This window comes from Pseudopodoces humilis, chromosome 3, assembly GCF_049639895.1.
Source record: "Pseudopodoces humilis isolate 2021_Gansu_Grassland_sample_001 chromosome 3, ASM4963989v1, whole genome shotgun sequence".
NCBI lineage: Eukaryota > Metazoa > Chordata > Aves > Passeriformes > Paridae > Pseudopodoces > Pseudopodoces humilis.
This window is the reverse complement of record NC_142202.1, coordinates 113,873,817-113,894,225: the sequence shown is the minus strand read 5'-3', so window position 1 is coordinate 113,894,225 and position 20,409 is coordinate 113,873,817. Positions and strand designations below refer to the sequence as shown.

The following is a 20,409-nucleotide window of genomic DNA, read 5'->3' as shown; positions in this document are numbered from 1 at the left end:
CCCGTCTGCTTCTTGTTCCCAAATCCCAAATTTTTCCCGCCGCTCTCTGTCACGGATCCAAGCCAGGAAGGCTTTGGGGAGAAGGGATCTCCTTGTCCAGTAAGGAATTCGACCATTCCGGGGTTTGTTCCTGCGGTTTTCAGGGATCCGGGAATCCCTGCTGGGAACAGCGATGATTATCCCGGCTCTTGGAATGGGAAAATCCCACGGGATTTGGCCGGAGCGAAGGGTTCCATCCCCTCCACGTGGAATGGGATCATCCCCGGGAGCATCCCAGCTCCTCCACCCTTTTTCCCATGGTTTTATCCCTCCGAGGGGCTTTTCCATGAATTCCCAGCTCTGGGAATGCTGTGCGGATGTGGGAAGCGGAGGGAATTCGGAGTTTTTATCCGGAGTTAATCCCACACGGATTTTTTCCAGGAGAATCCTTGGGATTTCAGGCGATTCCGTGGGGAAAGGGAAGGGCCCATTTTCCTGTTTTTTTCCTGCCCGGATTCCAACAGGAGCAGGTGGTTTCCATGGATTCCCGCCATTTCCTTGGGAAGCTCCTCAGGAAAAAGAGCCGGAGCAGGGAAAACAAAATGGAGACGGCGGAGCCGGGGGCGAATTCCCTGGATTCGGGAAAGGAGGAAAGGCAGCAGGAGCATCCCAAATTCCCGCATCCCATCTCCATCCGCACTCCCTCTGTCCCATTCCCGTCTTCCCGCCATCCCGTCTCCTCCCCTTCTCCCACTGCTCCTTCTCCAGGGCCTTCCAATCCCGATCCCAATCCCGATCCCAATCCCGATCTCAATCCTGCTCCATCCCATCCCAATCCTGCATTCCCATCCACAATCCCAATCCCAACCCTAATCCAAATCCCATCTCAATCTCAATCCCAATCCCAATCCCAATTCCATCCCATCTCATTCCTGCTCTATCCCAATCCCATCCCATCCCAATCCTGCATTCCCAACCCCAATCCCATCCCAATCCCAATCCCCATCCCATTCCATTCCATCCCAATCCCAATCCCAACCCCAATCCCATCCCAATCCCAACTCCTTCCCAATCCCAATCCCCGACCCCTTCCATCCCAATCCCAATCCCAACCCCAATCCCATCCCAATCCCAATCCCTATCCCAATCCCATTCAATTCCATCCCAATCCCAATCCCAATCCCAATCCCAATCTCAATCCCATCCCATCCCTCCTCACCATCCCAATCCCCCCTCCCTGTGCCACATCCCCACACTTCCCAAGATCCCCACACTTCCCAAGATCCCAGCGCTTCCCAAGATATCAACACTTCCCAAGATATCAACACTTCCCAAGATCCCGGCGCTTCCCAAGATCCCCACACTTCCCAAGATATCAACAGTTCCCAAGATCCCAACACTTCCCAAGATCCCCACACTTCCCAAGATCCCAACACTTCCCAAGATCCCAACACTTCCCAAGATCCCGGCGCTTCCCAAGATCCCGGCGCTTCCCAGAATTCCCAGCATCCCAACACCAAGCCCGGCACAGTCGGGATTTGTTCAGGAATGGGAGGCCTAGAGTTCTTCCCATTTTTTCCGGGAATGTCAGAGGAGAAATGGGGGGAAAAACTGGGATTGAGGGGTTCCTCTGCAGCCTTTCCATCCCAAATCCCGGAATTCCGCTCGGGAAAACGCAGATTTTTCCTTGGAAGGGTGTCGCGGATTTTTATTATTTATTTATTTAATTTTATTTTTGTTACTTTTAAATTTGTTTTTTCTTTCTTTGGGTTGTTTTTTTTTTATTTATTAAAATACGTTATTAAAATATTTTATTTTAAAATTATTTTAAAATTATTAAATTAATTTATTTAAATCTTTGTTTAAATATTTATTAAAATAATTTGATTAAACATTGAATTAAATATGTATTAAAGCATTTATTAAAATATATAATAACATTTCTTTTATTAATTGGCTTCATTTCTTTTGGCTTTTGATTTGAATTTCTAATTTTTAAAATCAGACATTTAAATAAGTTTAAAATTTAATTTCATCTAAAATTTAATTTAATTTGAAATTGAAATAGAAATTTAATTTTAAATTTAATTCAATTTTAAATTAAATTAAATTAAATTAAAATTCTTTAATATTAATTTAAATTCACTTCAATAATTTAATTTAAATTTAATTTAATTTAAAATTTAATTTAAATTTAAATCAATTTAAATGAAATTTAATTTAATTTCATTCTTGTTTTTATTGGTTGTTATTTTCACTTTCCTTTTAAAGTGATTTTTTTATTATTTTTAATTTTTTGTGGTTTAGACTTTTGTTTTCTTTTTGATTTGGTTTATTCCTAATTTTGCACTTATTCCCATTATTTTTTATGTTTAGATCAATTTTTAAAAATTTTAATTCATTTATGCTTAAATAAATTATTTCCTTCACTTTTCATATTTCTTTTACACATTATTTTGTATTTTATGTTTTATATAAATATTTTATATTTATTTGATCATAACTACTTTTAAAATTTTTTTAAAATTTATTTTGAATTTCTTTTGGATTTTTGGAGGTGTTGAATTTCTTTTTATCTTTGTTTTATGCCATATTTTGTGGGGTTTATGCTTACATTTATTTTATATTCATCCTATATATTTAAAATTTGTTTTATATTTATTTTTGCATTTATTTCAAATTTATTCTATATTTGTTTTATGCATTTTGGTTAAATATAATTTATTTTCAATTGAATTTATTTAATATTTATTTTTACATTTATTTCAAATTTATTTCAAATTTATTTTACATTTGTTTCATGCATTTCAGATTTTATTTTATATTTGTTTCCTGCATTTCTTTAAAATGCATTTTATAATTTTCGGGGCATTTATTTAAAAAATTATTTTTAAATTGATTTTTTAAAATTCATTTTATTTTATTTTATTTTATTTTATTTTATTTTATTTTATTTTATTTTATTTTATTTTACATTATTTTATTTTATTTTATTTTAATTTATTTTAATTTATTTTAACTTGATTTGATTATTTTTTCATTCTACTTTATTTCTATTTTATTTTATTTTAATTTATACTTTATTTTATTTTATTTTATTATATTCTATTCTATTTTATTCTATTTTATTCTATTTTATTTTTATTTTATTTATTCTTGATTTGATTTGATTTGATTATTTTTTCATTTATTTTATTTTACGTTATTTTATTTTATTTTATTTTATTTTATTTTATTTTATCTTATTTTATCTTATTTTATTTTATTTTACTTTATTTTATTTTATTTTATTTTATTTTATTTTATTTTATTTTATTTTATTTTATTTTATTTTATTTTATTTTATTTTATTTCTATTCTATTTTAATTAATTTTTTTAAATTAATTCCCCCAATTCTTTCCCCGCATTTCCCCCATCCCATTTTCCCAGCTTCCAACTCCCATCCCTTCTCTTCCCACTTTTCCCATTTTTCCCATTTTTCCCATTTTTCCCACAATTCCCGCCCCATTCCCGCCCCTCCCCCATCCCGGGATCCCCCCCGGACCCACCCAGGACTCGGGGCGGGGCCTCAATAAATGGCGCCTTCCCATTGGCTGCCTCTCACCGATGATGTAATTTCTGACCAATCAGCGCCCGACACCGCGCCTTTGCCCCGCCCCTCCCTCCCTGGCGGTAGCCGGAGCATCCCAAGGATTTTGGGGGGGATTTGGGGGATGCGGGAGCCTCCCGGGGGGGTTCTCCGGGATTCCTGGGAGCCGCTGGCATTCCCAGGGGCAGGAATGGTGGATAGGGAATGGTTCAGGTGGGAAGGAGCCGTAAATCCCATCCCGACCCCGATCCCAGGCTGCTCCAGCCATTCCTTGGGGATTGATCCCAGGGATTCTCTGGGAATTCCTTCCCAAGCTCCCAGCCCCAGCTCCCCTTTCCCAGTGGGAAGCCATTCCCTGGCTCCTGGCCCTGCGGCCCTTTCCCAAATCCCAGCTCTCCCGGAGCCCCTGGAGCCTCGGGAAGCAGCTCCCAGCATTCCCTGGAGATTATCCCAGACCCCGGGAATGGCTCGGCGGGGATGGAAAAGGGATGACAAGCCCGCAGGTTCCCTGGAGAATCCCAAATTTCCATGAGCTCCTTTTCCTGAGCCTCCTTTAGTCGGGATCGGCACGGAAAAAAAAACAATTCCCGGCGTTGGAGCATCCAGGATGGAGAGGGAAAATCCTCAGGGATGGCGGCCACGGAGTATTCCCGGCTCCAGGATTCGATCCCAAAATTTATCCCTAAAAAATCCACTCCTGGAACTGGGACCCACCCTGGTGCTCCCGGCGTCATTCCCGGCTCCAGGATTTGATCCCAAACTCCATCCCTAAAAAATCCACTCCTGGAACTGGGACATTCCAGAAACTGGGACCCTTCCAGTGCTTCCAGTGTCATTCCCAACTCCAGGATTTGATCCCAAACTCCATCCCCAAAATCAGCCACAATGGAACTGGAAACCTCCCAATGTTCCCGGTGTCATTCCCGGCTCCAGGATTTGATCCCAAACTCCATCCCTAAAATCAGCCACTCCTGGAACTGGGACCTCTCCCAATGTTCCCGGTGTCATTCCCAACTCCAGGATTTGATTCCAAACTTTATCCCTGAAAAATCCACTCCTGGAACTGGGACATTCCAGAAATTGGGACCTCTCCCAATGTTCCCGGCGTCATTCCCAGCCCCAGGGTTTGATCCCGAACTCCATCCCTAAAAAATCCACTCCTGGAACTGGGACATTCCAGGAGCTGGGACCTCTCCCAATGTTCCCGGCGTCATTCCCGGCTCCAGGATTTGATCCCAAAGGCGCTGCCGGTGCCAGGCACGGCCGGGACGTCCCCAGAGCCACTGAGGGCTCTTTGTCCCCAGCTCGGCCCCTTTGGGATTTGACCCTTTCCCGGCCTTTGTCCCTCGGGAATGTGCTCCCGTCCTTCCCATGGGAATCCCAAATCCTTCCCAGCAGGGAAAGGATGCCGGGAGGATCCTTTGGGAATTTCAGGGGTCCCTCCCACGGAATCATTGGATCGTGGAATGAATTTGGGATGGGCCTTAAATCCCACCCCATTCCAGCCCAAGGACAACTCCCCCTATCCCCGATTTATCCAATCCCAATCCCAACCCCAATTCCAATCCCAATCGCAACCCCAATCCCAATCCCAACCCCAATTCCAATCCCAAACCCAATCCCGACCCCAATCCAAATCCCAATCCCAATCCAAATCCCAACCCGTGTCATTCCTGGTCTATCCCAATCCCAATCCCAATCCCATCCCATTCCTCCCCAGCATCCACCTCCCCCTATCCCAGATTTATCCAATCCAAATCCCGATCCAGAACCCAATTCCAAACCCAATTCCAATCCCAATTCCAATCCCAATCCCGATCCCAAACCCAATTCCAAACCCAAACCCAATTCCAAACCCATTCCCAATCCCAATTCCAATCCCAGCCCATCTCATTCCTGCTCTATCGCAACCCCAATCTCAATCCCGTCCCATTCCACCCCAATATCCGCCTCCCCCTATCCCAGATTTATCCTATCCCAATCCCAATCCCAATTCCCAATCCTGCATTCCTATCCACAATCCCAATTCCAATTGCAATCCTAATTCCAATCCAAATCCCAATCCCAATTCCCAGTCCTGCATTCCCATCCACAATCCCAATCACAATCCAATCCCAATCCCAATCCCAATCCCAATCCCAATCCCAATCCCAATCCCAATCCCAATCCCATTCCCAATCCCAATCCCATCCCATTCCTCCCCCTATCCCAGATTTCTCCCAGCCCCTCCCAAACTGCAATGGAACATTCCGGAGCCGGAATACGCGATTCCAACCGGGCCATCCCGTCCTTCCCAACGTCCTGCCCCCCCAAACCCACCCCAAATCCCCAAATTTCCAGAAGGATCCGCCTTCCCAAAACTTTTCCGGTGCTCGGTGCGTAACGGAGAAATCCTAAAAATAGCGGGACGGCTCCCAGAGGTGCCGGGCGTGTGACCGTATCCGCCGGCGGAAAATAGGCCGGGATGAGGCGGATTTGGGGAAGGAGAGGCGGAATTTGGGAAGGGCTCGGCATTCCGGAGGTGTCCCGGTTCCACCCGGATTCCCTGGAGCCGGGAACGGCCCCAAAATAGTTCTGGGATCTGGGGCTGGGCCGCTCCCTGGTCCCGTGGCCCGGACTGGGGCCGGGGGAGGAGGAATCCGGGAGGGAATTTGGGAATGGGGGTGGATTGGGATGTGACCTGGAGCTGGGAGAGGGGAGGGGACACCCCAATGTCCCCAGATCCTGGAGATGACACCCCAATGTCCCCAAACCATGGAGATGTCACCCCACTGTCCCCAAATCTTGGAGATGTCACCCCATTGTCCTTCAGGATGGAGGGGACACCCCAATGTCCCCCGGGATGGAGGGGACACCCCATTGTCCCCAAATCCTGGAGATGCCACCCCATTGTCCCCAAATCCTGGAGATGTCACCCCATTGTCCCCAAATCTTGGAGATGTCATCCCAATGTCCCCAGATCCTGGAGATGTCACCCCACTGTCCCCAAATGTTGGAGATGTCACCCCATTGTCTGGGAGGGGACACCCCATTGTCCCCAAATCTTGGAGATGTCACCCCATTGTCTGGGAGGGGACACCCCATTGTCCCCAAATGTTGGAGATGTCGCCCTATTGTCCCCCGGGATGGAGGGGACACCCCAATGTCCCCAGATCCTGTAGATGTCACCCCAATGTCCCCAAATCTTGGAGATGTCACCCCATTGTCCCCAAATGTTGGAGATGTCACCCCATTGTCCTTCGGGATGGAGGGGACACCCCAGTGTCCCCAAACCATGTAGATGTCACCCCATTGTCCCCAAATCTTGGAGATGTCACCCTCCTGTCCCCATCTCTGTCACCCCATTGTCCCCCCAAATATGTCACCCCACTGTCCCCATATCGGTGTCATCCCACTGTCCCCCCATATTGAAGCCACCCCATTGTCCCCATATCTGTCACCCCATTGTCCCCATATTGGTGTCACCCCACTGTCCCCCAAGTCTGTCACCCCATATTGATGTCACCCCAATGTCCCCATATCTGTCCCCCCATATTGATGTCACCCCATTGTCCCCATATCTGTCACCCCACTGTCCCCATATCTGTCACCCCATATCTGTCACCCCATATCTGTCACCCCATTGTCCCCAAATCTGTCACCCCATTGTCCCCATATCTGTCCCCCCATATCGATGTCACCCCACTGTCCCCATATCTGTCACCCCATATCTGTCACCCCACTGTCACCCCATATCTATGTCACCCCATATCTATGTCACCCCATTGTCCCCAAATCTGTCACCCCATTGTCCCCATATCTACCACCCCATGTCGATGTCACCCCATTGTCCCCATATCTGTCCCCCCATATTGATGTCACCCCACTGTCACCCCATTGTCCCCATATCTGTCCCCCCCATATCGATGTCACCCCACTGTCCCCATATCTGTCACCCCATATCTGTCACCCCACTGTCCCCAAATCTGTCACCCCATTGTCCCCATATCTGTCCCCCCCATATCGATGTCACCCTCCTGTCCCCGTATCTGTCACCCCACTGTCCCCATATCTATGTCACCCCATATCGATGTCACCCCATTGTCCCCATATCGGTGTCACCCCACTGTCCCCCTATCTGTCCCCCCATTGTCCCCAAATCTGTCACCCCATTGTCCCCATATCTGTCACCCCATATCTGTCACCCCATATCTGTCACCCCACTGTCCCCATATCTGTCACCCCATATCTGTCACCCCACTGTCCCCAAATCTGCCCCCCCCCATATCGATGTCACCCCATTGTCCCCCACCCGGTGACGTCACCCCGCTGCCCACCCCCCCCCCCCAAATCTGGGCCCCGCCCCGCTGTCCCCGGTCACGTGACCAGAGGGGCGCGCGGACCCCTCGCCCCCCTCGCGACGCCCCGGACCCCTCCGCGTCCCTTTGTCCCTTTGTCCCTCCGCGCCCCTCTCCCACCCCCAAAATCCCCCTTTTTCACCCCAAATCCCCCCCCATTTTTTTCATTTCTTTAATCCCCCATTTTCCCACCCATTTTTTTATTTATTTTTTTTCCCCCCATTTTTTTCCCCCCCCTCATTTTTTTTTTTTTTTTTCCCTTTTTGCTCCGACCCCCAAAAATAGCTGCGGGCTGTGACGTCACCGGGCGGGGCCCTCACTCGCAGGGGCTCTGGACCAATCAGAGAGCCGGGCGATGATGTCATGGGGGGCGCTGGGGACCCCCCGCCCGGGATCTTCCAAAGCCGCGTTAAAGGAGCCGGGAGAGCGCCAGGAGCAGCGCGACCACCGCCGGCAGGTGAGTCCGCTGGAATTCTCCGGGAATTCTCCGGGAATTCCCGCCGGTTCCGCTCCCGGAGGGAGGGTTTGGATGGATTTGGGGAGAGAGAAAAGGTTTTTGGGGAGCCCTCCCTTCCCCCCCAAAAAAAAAAAAAAAATGGACTTTTTTTTTTTTGTCCTCAATCCCGTTTTTTTTGGGATGCTCGTCCGGCTCTTCCCGGGGCGTTTTCCAAGCGCCTGGAATTCGCCCTCACCCTCATCCTCATCCTCAAATCTTCATCCTCAAATCTTCATCCTCATCCTCAAATCCTCATCCTCAAATCCTCATCTGGGATTTTTTTTGTGGGGGGGTTGGGGTGGGGATGCTCCTCGCCTTTCCCCAGAATTCCCGAGGGATCCTCACCCCCCCCGGCATTCCCAGAATTCCCAGAATTTTCCGGGGATCCGCATCCCCCGAATCCTTGGGGGACCCACCCCATTCCAGCATCCCTGAGGGAGCGGAACCGCCCCCCCAAAAAAATTCCCTGGATTCTGCGCCCTCAAAATCCTCGGGAGACCCGGACCCCTCCCCAAAATAATTCCCGGGATTTCTGCACCCTCAAAATCCTCGGGAGACCCGGATCCCCCCCCAAAAAATTCCCGGGATTTCGCCTCCCCCGGCACCCTCGGAGTCCCGAATTCCCGGGGCGGACCCTCCGCATTCCCGGGATCCCGGATTTTTGGGAGCCCCTCACCCTCTAATCCTGGGAGGATCCTCAGCATTCCCTGGAAAACCTTCAGCATTCCCGGGATTTTGCGCCCGCCGCGCCCCCGGCCCCACCCAGAGCCCCCCAAAATTTGGGAGCGGAGCCCCCTCCCCCCCCCAGGAGGGCAGGAGCCGAATTCCTGGAATTTTTATTCCAGGGAAAAAGCAAAGGTGGGGGGAGGGAGGAGGCGCTGCCATCCCGCTTTTCCCCCTCTGGAGCCTCCCAGGATTCCCAAAACCCCTTCCCGTTCCTCCATCCATCCCTGGATGCCTTTTCCAGGGAAAAATGCGGGGGGGTGGGAGGGTCTTTTCCTTGGAATTCAGGGTGGGAAAAGGGGAAAAGCCCCCCGGGGGGGGAGGGGTGGATCGGGATCCGTCTCCCGGCCACGTGCGCCGGGCTGGGAATGGGATTGTGGGGTCGGGAATGGGATTTGTGGGGTCGGGAATGGGATCGTGGGGTCGGGAATGGGATTTGTGGGGTTGGGAATGGGATCACAGGGTTGGGAATGGGTTTTGTGGGGTCGGGAATGGGATCACAGGGTTGGGAATGGGATTTGTGGGGTCGGGAATGGGATCACAGGGTTGGGAATGGGATTTGTGGGGTTGGGAATGGGATCTGTGGGGTCGGGAATGGGATTTGTGGGGTTGGGAATGGGATCTGTGGGGTCGGGAATGGCATTTGTGGGGTCGGGAATGGGATCACGGGGTTGGGAATGGGATCCTGGGGTTGGGAGTGAGATTGTGGGGTCAGGAATGGGATTTTGTGGATGGGAATGGGATCATGCAGTCAGGAGTGGGATCATGGGGTCAGGAATGGGATGATGGGATCAGGAACGGGATTGTGGGGTCAGGAATGGGATCGTGGGCTCGGGAATGGGATCACGGGGTCGGGAACGGGATCATGGGCTCGGGAATGGGATCACCTGGTCAGGAATGGGATCACGGGATCGGGAACGGGATCATTCCATCCTCGCCGGGATTTCGGGGTGACAGCGGCATCTCCCCAACCACACCCCGCTCCCACTGGGAATGGGACAGGGCGGGAATTCCCTCCTCCCAACCCCTGGAAAAGCTCCCCGATCCCGGCGGGAACGGGGCTGGAGCGCTCCCCTCCCCGCCGGCCGCATCCATAGGGACGGATCCCGTTTTCCCGAAGCTCGGGTGGGCGATCCCCACGTTCCATCCCGTGGGAGCGCCGCGTGAGCTTCGGGAACGCCGGCAGATCCCTGGGAAAAGCGGGATTTGGGAATTCCGGCAGCTCAGGGAATCGCTTCCAGCCCGGTTATCCGTGCTCCGGGAAGCCATCGGGGCATTCCCATGGAAAAGCGGGTGGTGATCCCAGCTGGATATTCCCACGTTTTCCCCCTGTTCCCACCGCCGGCAACCCCTGGGAGCCGCGGCCGGGCATTTTTTGGGATTCCCGGGATATTTTTTGGGATTCCTGGATTATTTCTGTGATTCCCGGGTTATTTTTTGGGATTCCCAGGTTGTTTTTTGGGATTCCCAGGTTGTTTTTTGGGATTCCCAGATTATTTTTGGGATTCCTGGGTTATTTTTTGGGATTCCTGGGTTATTTCTGTGATTCCCGGGTAATTTTTTGTGATTCCCAGTTATTTTTTGGGATTCACAGGTTATTTTTGGGGATTCCTGAGTTATTTTTTGGGATTCACAGGTTATATTTGTGATTCTTGGGTTATTTTTTGGGATTCCTGGGTTATTTTTTTGTATTCCCGGGTTATTTTTTGGGATTCCCAGTTATTTTTTGGGATTTCTGGGCTATTTTTGGGATTCCAGGAGCAGATCCCAGCAGGATTTGGGGATGAGGGCTGGGATTTCTCGGGATGGCTGGGGCGTGGCTCATTCCCTAGGGAATGCTCGTTCCCGAGGGATCCGCAGGGATTCGGGGATCCCGCCTTTAAAGGAAGGATTTGGGGATTAAAATCCAGGAATCATTCCCCAAATCCGGGAATCATCTCCCAAATCCGGGAATCATCTCCCAAATCCGGGAATCATCCCCAAAATCCGGGAATCATCTCCCAAATCCGGAAATCATCTCCCAAATCTGGGAATCATCTCCCAAATCCGGGAATCATCTCCCAAATCCGGGAATCATCTCCCAAATCCGGGAATCATCCCCTAAATCCGGGAATCATCCCTCAAATCCGGGAATCATCCCTCAAATCCGGGAATCATCCCCCAAATCCAGGAATCATCCCCAAAATCCAGGAATCATTCCCCAAATCTGGGAATCATTCCCCAAATCCGGAAATCATCCCCTAAATCCAGGAATCATCCCCAAATCCGGGAATCATCCCCCAAATCTGGGAATCCTCCCCCAAAATCCGGGAACCATCATCCCTCAAATCCCGCCTCATTCCATGTTTTCCTGCGGCTGGGAATGGCGTTTCCACGGGAACGCCGCCCGGAACCCCCGGGAATGCGTCGGAGCCGGGATTATCCCGGTTTTCCTGGTTCCCAATTCCCGTTCCCAGGGGTGGGGCGGAGTCCTGGGGGTGTTGCCACGCCCATGGAGACACCGGGAACGATCCCGGCGGGATGAGGGAGAGGATCGGGAATGGGGGAGCGGAGGACTGGGAATCTCGGGATGGGGGGAATCTGGGAGGGGTCCGGCTGTGTCCGGGTGTGTCCGGGCGTGTCCGGTTCTGTCCGGCTGTGTCTGAGTGTTTCCGGGCGTGTCCGGGTGTGTCCAGTTCTGTCCGGCTGTGTCCGGATGTGTCCAGTTCTATCCAGGTGTTTCCGGGTGTTTCCGGCTGTGTCCGGGTGTGTCCGGTTCTGTCCGGCTGTGTCTGAGTGTTTCCGGGCGTGTCCAGCTGTGTCCGGGTGTTTCCAGGTGTGTCCAGGTGTGTCCGAGTGTGTCCAGGTGTGTAAGGGTGTTTCCAGTTCTGTCCAGGTGTGTCCAGGTGTGTCCGAGTGTGTCCAGGTGTGTCCGGGTGTTTCCAGTTCTGTCCAGGTGTGTCTGGGTGTGTCCGGCTGTGTCCGGCTGTATCAGGGTGTGTCTGGGTGTGTCCGGGTGTTTCCAGTTCTGTCCAGGTGTGTCCAGGTGTGTCTGAGTGTGTCTGGGAATTTCCGGGTGTGTCCGGGTGTGTCCGGGTGTGTCCCGTTCTGTCTCGCTGTGTCCGGGTGTTTCCGGCTGTGTCTGGGTGGTGTCCAGCTGTGTCTGAGTGTGTCCAGGTGTGTCTGGCTGTGTTTCTGAGTGTGTCCAGGAGTTTCCGGGTGTTTCCGGGTGTGTCCAGGTGTGTTCAGTTCTGTCCGGGTGTGTCCTGGAGTGTCCGGGTGTGTCCACTTCTGTCCGGCTGTGTCCGGGTGTTTCTAGGTGTGTCCAGGTATGTCCGGCTGTGTCCGGCTGTGTCCGGCTGTGTCCAGGTGTGTCCAGTTCTGTCTGGGTGTGCCCAGGTGTTTCCGGGTGTGTCCAAGTGTGTCCGGCTGTGTCCCGGGTGTTTCTGGGTGTGTCCAGTTCTGTCTGGGTGTGTCTGGGTGTTTCCGGCTGTGTCCGGCTGTGTCCAGGTGTGTCCGGTTCTGTCCGGATGTGTCCAGGTGTGTCCGGTTCTGTCCGTGTGTGTCCAGGTGTGCCCAGGTGTGTCCGGCTGTGTCCGGCTGTGTCTGGCTGTGTCTGGGTGTATCTGGGAGTTTTTGGGTGTGTCCTGGGTGTGTCCAGGTGTGTCTGAGTGTGTCCGGGTGTGTCTGGCTGTGTCCGGCTGTTTCCAGGTGTGTCCAGGTGTGTCCGGTTCTGTCCGTGTGTGTCCAGGTGTGTCCAGGTGTGTCCGGGTGTGTCTGAGTGTGTCCAGGTGTGTCTGGCTGTGTTTCTGAGTGTGTCCAGGAGTTTCCGGGTGTTTCCGGGTGTTTCCGGGTGTGTCCAGGTGTGTTCAGTTCTGTCCGGCTGTGTCCAGGTGTGTCCGGTTCTGTCCGTGTGTGTCCAGGTGTGCCCAGGTGTGTCCGGCTGTGTCTGGCTGTGTCTGGGAGGTTTTGGGTGTGTCCAGGTGTGTCCAGGAGTGTCCGGGTGTGTCTGGGTGTGTCTGGCGGTGTCCGGCTGTTTCCAGGTGTGTCCGGGTGTCTCCAGGTGTGTCCGGGCGTTTCCGGGTGTGTCCGGCTGTGTCCGGGTGTGTCCGGGTGTGCGTTTGGAATACGGAGCTGGGAAGGGCCGCGTGTGCCGGGAACATCCCACGGGATGTGTCCGTCATCCTGGTGTGTTCCCGTCCCATTATCCCGTTATCCCAGTGCATTCCCATTCCCTTATCCCATTATTCCCAGTATCCCATTCCCTTATCCCATTATTCCCATTATCCCATCCCATTATCCCATTATCCCATCCCGTTATCCCGTTATCCCGTTATCCCGTTATCCCAGCGCGTTCCCATCATCCCATTCCCGTCCCCCCCCACCGAGCTGATCCCTTCCTTCCCTCCGCAGGCCCCGGGATCGCTCTTCCTGCAGAATTCCAAGGATTTCCTCGCCATGACTCTGGCCGGTAGGACACGCCCACCCCGCCGCCCCATCCCGGCCTTCCCCGGCCTCATCCCTGCCCCGGGGTGCTCCCGGAATTCCGGTGGTGCCAAACCGGGATCGAGAGCCCGGGGCAATCCCGAGTCCTTCCCCTTTTCCCTTTGCACGTCCGGATCCTCAGCTCGTCCCGCTTGGAACAGCTGGGGACGGACACCGGCCCCATCCCGGCCTTTCCCTGGAATGTGCAAATCCCTCGGATCCCGATCCCAGCCTTTTCCTGGAATGTGCAAATCCCTCGGATCCCGATCCCAGCCTTTTCCTGGAATGTGCAAATCCCTTGGATCCTGATCCCAGCCTTTCCCTGGAATGGGGAAATCCTTCAGATCCCATCCCAGTCTTTTCCTGGAATGTGGAAATCCCCCGGATCCCCATCCCAGCCTGTTTTCGGAATGTGGAAATCCCTCAGATCCCGATCCCAACCCTTCCCTGGCACATGGAGCTCCCCCATCCCTTTTTCCCCGATCCCACTTTTTCCCTGGAATGGGGGAACCCATTCATCCCCCTGATCCCGATCCAACCCCTTCCCCGGAATGTGGAACTCTCCCATCCCCCTGATCCTGATCCCAAACTTTTCCTGGAACGTAGCAGCTCCGCCATCCCTTTTATCCCAATCCCAAACTTTTCCTGGAACGTGGCAGCCCTCTCATCCCTCTGACCCCAATCCCAAACTTTTCCTGGGATGTGGCAGCCCTCTCATCCCTCTGACTCCAATCCCAAATTCTCCCTGGCACACGGAATCACCCCAACCCCTCGGATCCCGATCCCACCCCTTCCCTGGAGCTCGGGAACCGCCTCCATCCCTTTTCCTCCCATCCCGAGCCTTTCCCGGCGGATCCCGGTCCCTCGGATCCCGATCCCGCTGTCTTTTCCCAGCCTACAAGGAGAAGATGAAGGAGCTGCCGCTCGTCTCCCTCTTCTGCTCCTGCTTCCTGTCGGATCCCCTCAACAAGCCCAGCTACGCCTACGAAGGTGGGACCCCCTTCCCAACCCCGGGAATTCCGGGACCTCCGCGGCGCCTCCGGGCTTTTCTGGGAATTCTGCCGGGTTGGGATCCGGAGGGGCTTGGGAAGCTCCCTCAGTTCTCCCAGATATTCCCGACCTGGCTCCATGGATGGGCTGGGATCCAGAGGAGTTCTGGGAACCCTTCATTCCCTCATCCCGGAGCATGGGTTCCACGTTTTCCAGCCTGATCCGTGTCTGGAGGCCATTCCAAAGGGAATTTACTCTGGAAAAGGGATCAGGGTCCCATTCCCACATTCCCAACCCTCAGCTCTCCCAGATATTCTCGATCTCGGTCCATGGATGGGTTGGGATCCAGAGGAGTTCTGGGAACCCTTCATTCCTTCATCCCGGAGCGTGGGTTCTGCATTTTCCAGCCTGATCCATGTCCAGAGGCCATTCCAAAGGGAATTTACACGGGAAAAGGGATCAGGGTCCCATTCCCACTTCCCAAATCAATGACACATGGAGAGACAGGGACATTCCCAACCCTCAGCTCTCCCAGATATTCCTGACCTGGCTCCATGGATGGGCTGGGATCCAGAGGAGTTCTGGGAACCCTTCATTCCTTCATCCTGGATTGTGGGTTCCACGTTTTCCAGCCTGATCCATGTCCAGAGGCCATTCCCAGGGGGATTTACATGGGAAAAGGGATCAGGGTCCCATTCCCACTTCCCAAAACCCTCAGCTCTCCCAAATATTCCTGATCTGGGTCCATGGATGGGTTGGGATCCAGAGGAGTTCTGGGAACCCTTCATTCCCTCATCCCGGAGCATGGGCTCCGCATTTTCCAGCCTGATCCATGTCCAGAGGCCATTCCCAGGGGAATTTACTCTGGAAAAGGGATCAGGGTCCCATTCCCACTTCCCAAATCAATGACACATGGAGAGACAGGGACATTCCCAACCCTCAGCTCTCCCAGATATTCCCAGCCTGATCCATGGATGGGCTGGGATCCAGAGTTCTGGGAACCCTTCATTCCTTCATCCCGGAGCGTGGGTTCCACGTTTTCCAGCCTGATCCATGTCCAGAGGCCATTCCCAGGGGGATTTACATGGGAAAAGGGATCAGGGTCCCATTCCCACTTCCCAAAACCCTCAGTTCTCCCAAATATTCCCGACCTGGGTCCATGGATGGGTTGGGATCCAGAGGAGTTCTGGGAACCCTTCATTCCCTCATCCCGGAGCGTGGGCTCTGCATTTTCCAGCCTGATCCATGTCTGGAGGCCATTCCAAAGGGAATTTACACGGGAAAAGGGATCAGGGTCCCATTCCCACTTCCCAAATCAATGACACATGGAGAGACAGGGACATTCCCAACCCTCAGCTCTCCCAGATATTCCTGACCTGGCTCCATGGATGGGCTGGGATCCAGAGGAGTTCTGGGAACCCTTCATTCCCTCATCCCGGAGCGTGGGTTCCACGTTTTCCAGCCTGATCCATGTCCAGAGGCCATTCCCAGGGGAATTTACACGGGAAAAGGGATCATTCCCACTTCCCAAAGCAGGAAGCCTGGGACATTCCCAACCCTCAGCTCTCCCAGATATTCCCAGCTCCATCCACAGGAATCCTGGAATTCCTACCCCCCCTCCTCCGCCCCATCCCCAAACCCCAGGAAAACACTTGTGCTAAACTGCGACCAACCTCACGGATCCCGGGAAAAAAAGAAAAACGGAATCCCGGAAGGAGAATTCCCGGCGCTCACTCCGCTCCTTTTCCCCTCCGGCAGACACGGTGGACCTGACCTGGTGCGTCATCTCCGACATGGAAGTGATCGAGCTCAACAAACGCACCTCGGGCCAATCCTTCGAGGTCATCCTCAAACCCCCCTCCTTCGACGGAATTCCCGAATTCAACGCCTCCCTCCCCCGCCGCCGCGACCCTTCCCTGGAGGAGATCCAGAAAAAGCTGGAAGCGGCCGAGGAGAGGAGAAAGGTGGGTCCAGCACTCCCAACCCCCCCCCTTCCAGGGTGGGGAATTCCCCCCCGCCCCGTTTCCCGGCCCGGGAAGGGTTGGATTTATCCCGGGAATGCGGTGTCCGCAGTACCAGGAGGCGGAGCTGCTGAAGCACCTGGCGGAAAAGCGGGAGCACGAGCGGGAGGTGATCCAGAAGGCCATCGAGGAGAACAACAACTTCATCAAGACGGCCAAGGAGAAGCTGGCGCACAAGATGGAATCCAACAAGGAGAACCGCGAGGCTCACCTGGCCGCCATGCTGGAGCGCCTCCAGGAGAAGGTGGGCGCCGGGAAAAGGGATCGGGATATTCGGGATATTCGGGATGGGCTGGGATATTCGGGATAACGGCGCCTCCTGGGGTGCCACCACCGATTTCCGTCTCCGTTCCCGTCCCGGTGCGGAATCCCGCTGGGATTTTGGGGGGTGGGTCATGCCCGGGGGGAACCGGAGGTTTGGGAGAGGTCGGAGAGTTGGGATCTTCCTTTTCCCGTGTCACGGAATCCCAGGAATTGTAGAATTCCGGGATGGTTGGGGTGGAAGGGACTTTTAGGATCATCCAGTTCCACCCCCGGCACCTTCCACCATCCCAGGTTCCTCCAAGCCCCGCCCAACTTTTCCTTGGATTGTCCCAGATCCCTCCCAGCCCCTTCCAGATTTTCCCTGGACTATCCCAGATCCCTTCCAGCTTTTCCTTGGATTATCCCAGATTCCTCCCAGCCCCTTCCAACTTTTCCTTGGATTGTCCCAGATTCCTCCCAGCCCCTTCCAACTTTTCCCTGGACTATCCCAGATCCCTTCCAGCTTTTCCTTGGATTATCCCAGATTCCTCCAAGCCCCGCCCAACTTTTCCTTGGATTGTCCCAGATCCCTCCCAGCCCTTTCCAACTTTTCCCTGGACTATCCCAGATCCCTTCCAGCTTTTCCTTGGATTGTCCCAGGTCTCCCCCAGCCCCACCCAACTTTTCCTTGGATTATCCCAAATTCCTCCCAGCCCCTTCCAACTTTCCCTTGGACACCTCCAGATCCCTCCCAGCCCTGCCCAGCTTTTCCTTGGAATATCCCAGATCCCTCCCAGCCCCTCCCAGCTTTTCCCTGGACTATCCCAGATTCCTCCAAGCCCCACCCAACCTTTCCTTGGGCACTTCCAGAGATCCAGCAGCCACCACAGCTGCTCCGGGAATTCCATCCCAGAATTCCCGCCGCTCCCCAGTTACTTTTCCCACCTCCGGGCTGGCGGATCTTCCCGCGTTTCCTTCCCACGGATCCGGCAGCTCCCCAGCTCCGTGCCGGGAGCCCTTCCCACCCCTTCCAGCCCTCTTCTTTCTCCCGAATCAGGTCTGTTCCCAACCTCCGCACGGAAAATCCCACCCTCCTCACCACCTCCAGCTCCCTCCAAAACATCCGGAGCCCGCCCGGTGCCCTTCTCCGAACGCCTCCGCTGGGGCAGAGGCGGAGAGCGCCAGATAATGCCGGAAAATCCCAGCTAATCCCAGCTCCAGGGGGCTTCCCGGGACGTCTCCCTCGTAGCCGAGAGGGCGAGGACAAAGTGTCCCCAAGTGCCACCAGCAGCCCTTAAAGCCACCCCAGGGGAGGAGAGGACGGCGCCGAGCCGCCGGCGGCGTCCCTCGCCATCAACCTCGTGCCTTCAAGCCCCTCCGGAGCCGCTGGGCCGTGGGGATGCCGGAATCCTGGAATCCTGGAATAACGCCTGTTCCCCCTCCTCCTCCTCCTCCTCCTCCTCCTCCTTCCCCCCTTCTCCTTCCCTTCCTCCTTCCCGATCCCGCAGGACAAACACGCGGAAGAAGTGCGGAAAAACAAGGAGCTGAAGGAAGAGGCCTCCAGGTAAAGAGGCGCTGCTTGGACTGACAGCTCCGGGGAGGTGCCGGAGGCTTCCGCAGCTCCAGGTCGGAACGGTGCGGGAATGCTGCTGCGGGAATGCTGCTGTGTGGGAATGCTGGTGTGGGAATGGTGGACGTTCCTCTGCTTTCTTTGTTCGTGGATGTGACGAGTCGAGAGGCGAAGCCGTCGGAGTCGTCGTCGTCGTCGTTCCGGGGAGGGTGGGGAGGGAAGGGATTGGGGCGGGATTTCGGGATGTCCGAACCCGTCAGCCAGGTCCGGAGGGGACGGCCGAGGGCTGAGGAGGCGAATTCCCGGGAGAAATCCCTGGGAATCCGGAGCGGGTGGGGAGGGAATGGTGGGGAATGTGCGTCGTGTGTGACTTTCATTTGGTGCTGGGCAGGCGGGGGCGGGCAGGAATCCCTCCGGAGTCTTCTCCATCCCATTATCCCATTATCCCATTATCCCATTATCCCATCCCATTTTCCCAATCCCAATCCCATCCCATCCCATCCCATTATCCCATCCCATCCCATTATCCCATCCCATTATCCCATCCCATTATCCCATCCCATTATCCCAATCCCATCCCACCCCATCACATTATCCCAATCCCAATCCCATCCCATCACATTATCCCAATCCCATCCCATTATCCCATCCCATCCCATTATCCCATCACATTATCCCAATCCCATCCCATTCCATTATCCCATCCCAATCCCATCCCATTATCCCATCCCATTATCCCAATCCCAATCCCAATCCCATCCCATTATCCCATTATCCAATCCCATCCCATTATCCCAATCCCATTATTCCATTATCCCAATCCCATCCCATTATCCCATCCCATCCCATTATCCCAACTCCATCCCATTATCCCATCCCATTCTCCCACTATCCCATCCCTGGGCTGCGGCGTCTCCCGGTGTCCCTCCCTCCCTCCCTCCCTCGTTCCCGCCTGGATTTGGGATCTCTCCCCAGATCCGGCCGGGATTATTTTATTTCGCCCTCCCAGCGCAGCCGGAGGCGGTCGGGGAGGGAAATTCCCTCGCTCCAAAGGTTTTTGTGTTTTTTCCGGCTGCTGGAGGCTCCCGTGGCTCCTTCCCAAGCCCCCATGAATTCCCAAAGTTTTTTTGTAAGGATCTGCCCCCCCCTAAAAAAAAAAAAAAAATCCCGCTGGGAATTCTTGGATGAAAACCCCCCCTCTTTATCCCGCTGGAAAAGCGTCGGCTCCCGGAGACGGAGCGGCGGGAGGAACCGGGATGGGGCTGTGGAGACCACGACGGAAGGGAATGAGGGAAAACTCGGGGAAAAAAAACCCCAAAACTGGGATGGAGCCCTGCGGAAAACAGGGGAAAATATCCATGGGAACCCCTTGGGAAAAAAAAAAAAAAACAAAACAAAAAAACCCAGCATTCCAAGAGATGTTTTTTGGGATCTGCCCGGGGGTTCTTTGCCTCCCGGGAAAGGCGGGAGAAGGAAGATTGGATTTTCCGGGAGGGGTGGGAATTCCCTCCATTCCCGGCCGGAAGCGTTCCCGCATCCCAAAATCCCAACCCGGACTGGCGAACCAAGGGTTCGGTCTCGGCCGTGTCCGGATAAGACATTCCAATCTCCCATCCGGCTCCGGAGGGAATCGCGGCTCTTTCCCGGCGCCCACCCTGGTCCCGGAGACCCCGGGAGATTCCTGGGAAAGGGGAAAAAATCGGGATTGGGGGCGGATTGCGGCACGAGCTCTCCTTCTTTTTGTACTCAACGGATGTAAATAAAACTGCCTTGGCCTTTCCTTCCGTTTCCACGATCCCTGCGGCGCTTCCCGTGTGGATTTTTTTCGGGATCGGGGCGGGAAAAGGACGGAGGGTGAGGATTGGGGTGGGAGTTCGGGCTGGTTTCCCTCTTTTCCCAAAAAACGGGCGGGATTGGGAGGTTTCCCATCCCGGATCCGGACCCCAATTGGAAAACCGGGATGGAGCCGGATGATCCGTCGGCGTATCCATGGAAC

The 20,409-nt window shown here is 53.3% G+C and overlaps 1 protein-coding gene across 2 annotated transcripts; it reads left to right on the top strand.

Annotated features, from left to right (window-relative positions):
- The first annotated feature begins 8,261 nt into the window (after positions 1 to 8,261).
- Positions 8,262 to 20,208, top strand: STMN4 (stathmin 4). 2 transcript variants are annotated; one of them, XM_014261554.2, is made up of 6 exons: positions 8,262 to 8,363; positions 13,518 to 13,575; positions 14,484 to 14,579; positions 16,338 to 16,543; positions 16,653 to 16,844; positions 17,901 to 18,329. In XM_014261554.2, exons 1-6 carry the CDS (start codon positions 8,262 to 8,264, stop codon positions 18,030 to 18,032), a joined length of 786 nt encoding a protein of 261 aa, XP_014117029.2. In that variant the 3' UTR covers positions 18,033 to 18,329. The 2 variants fall into 2 exon arrangements, with proteins under 2 accessions (XP_014117029.2, XP_014117031.2); XM_014261556.2 differs by lacking the exon at positions 17,901 to 18,329 and adding an exon at positions 18,352 to 20,208 and having other exon boundaries at positions 8,290 to 8,363.
- The last annotated feature ends 201 nt before the right edge of the window (positions 20,209 to 20,409 follow it).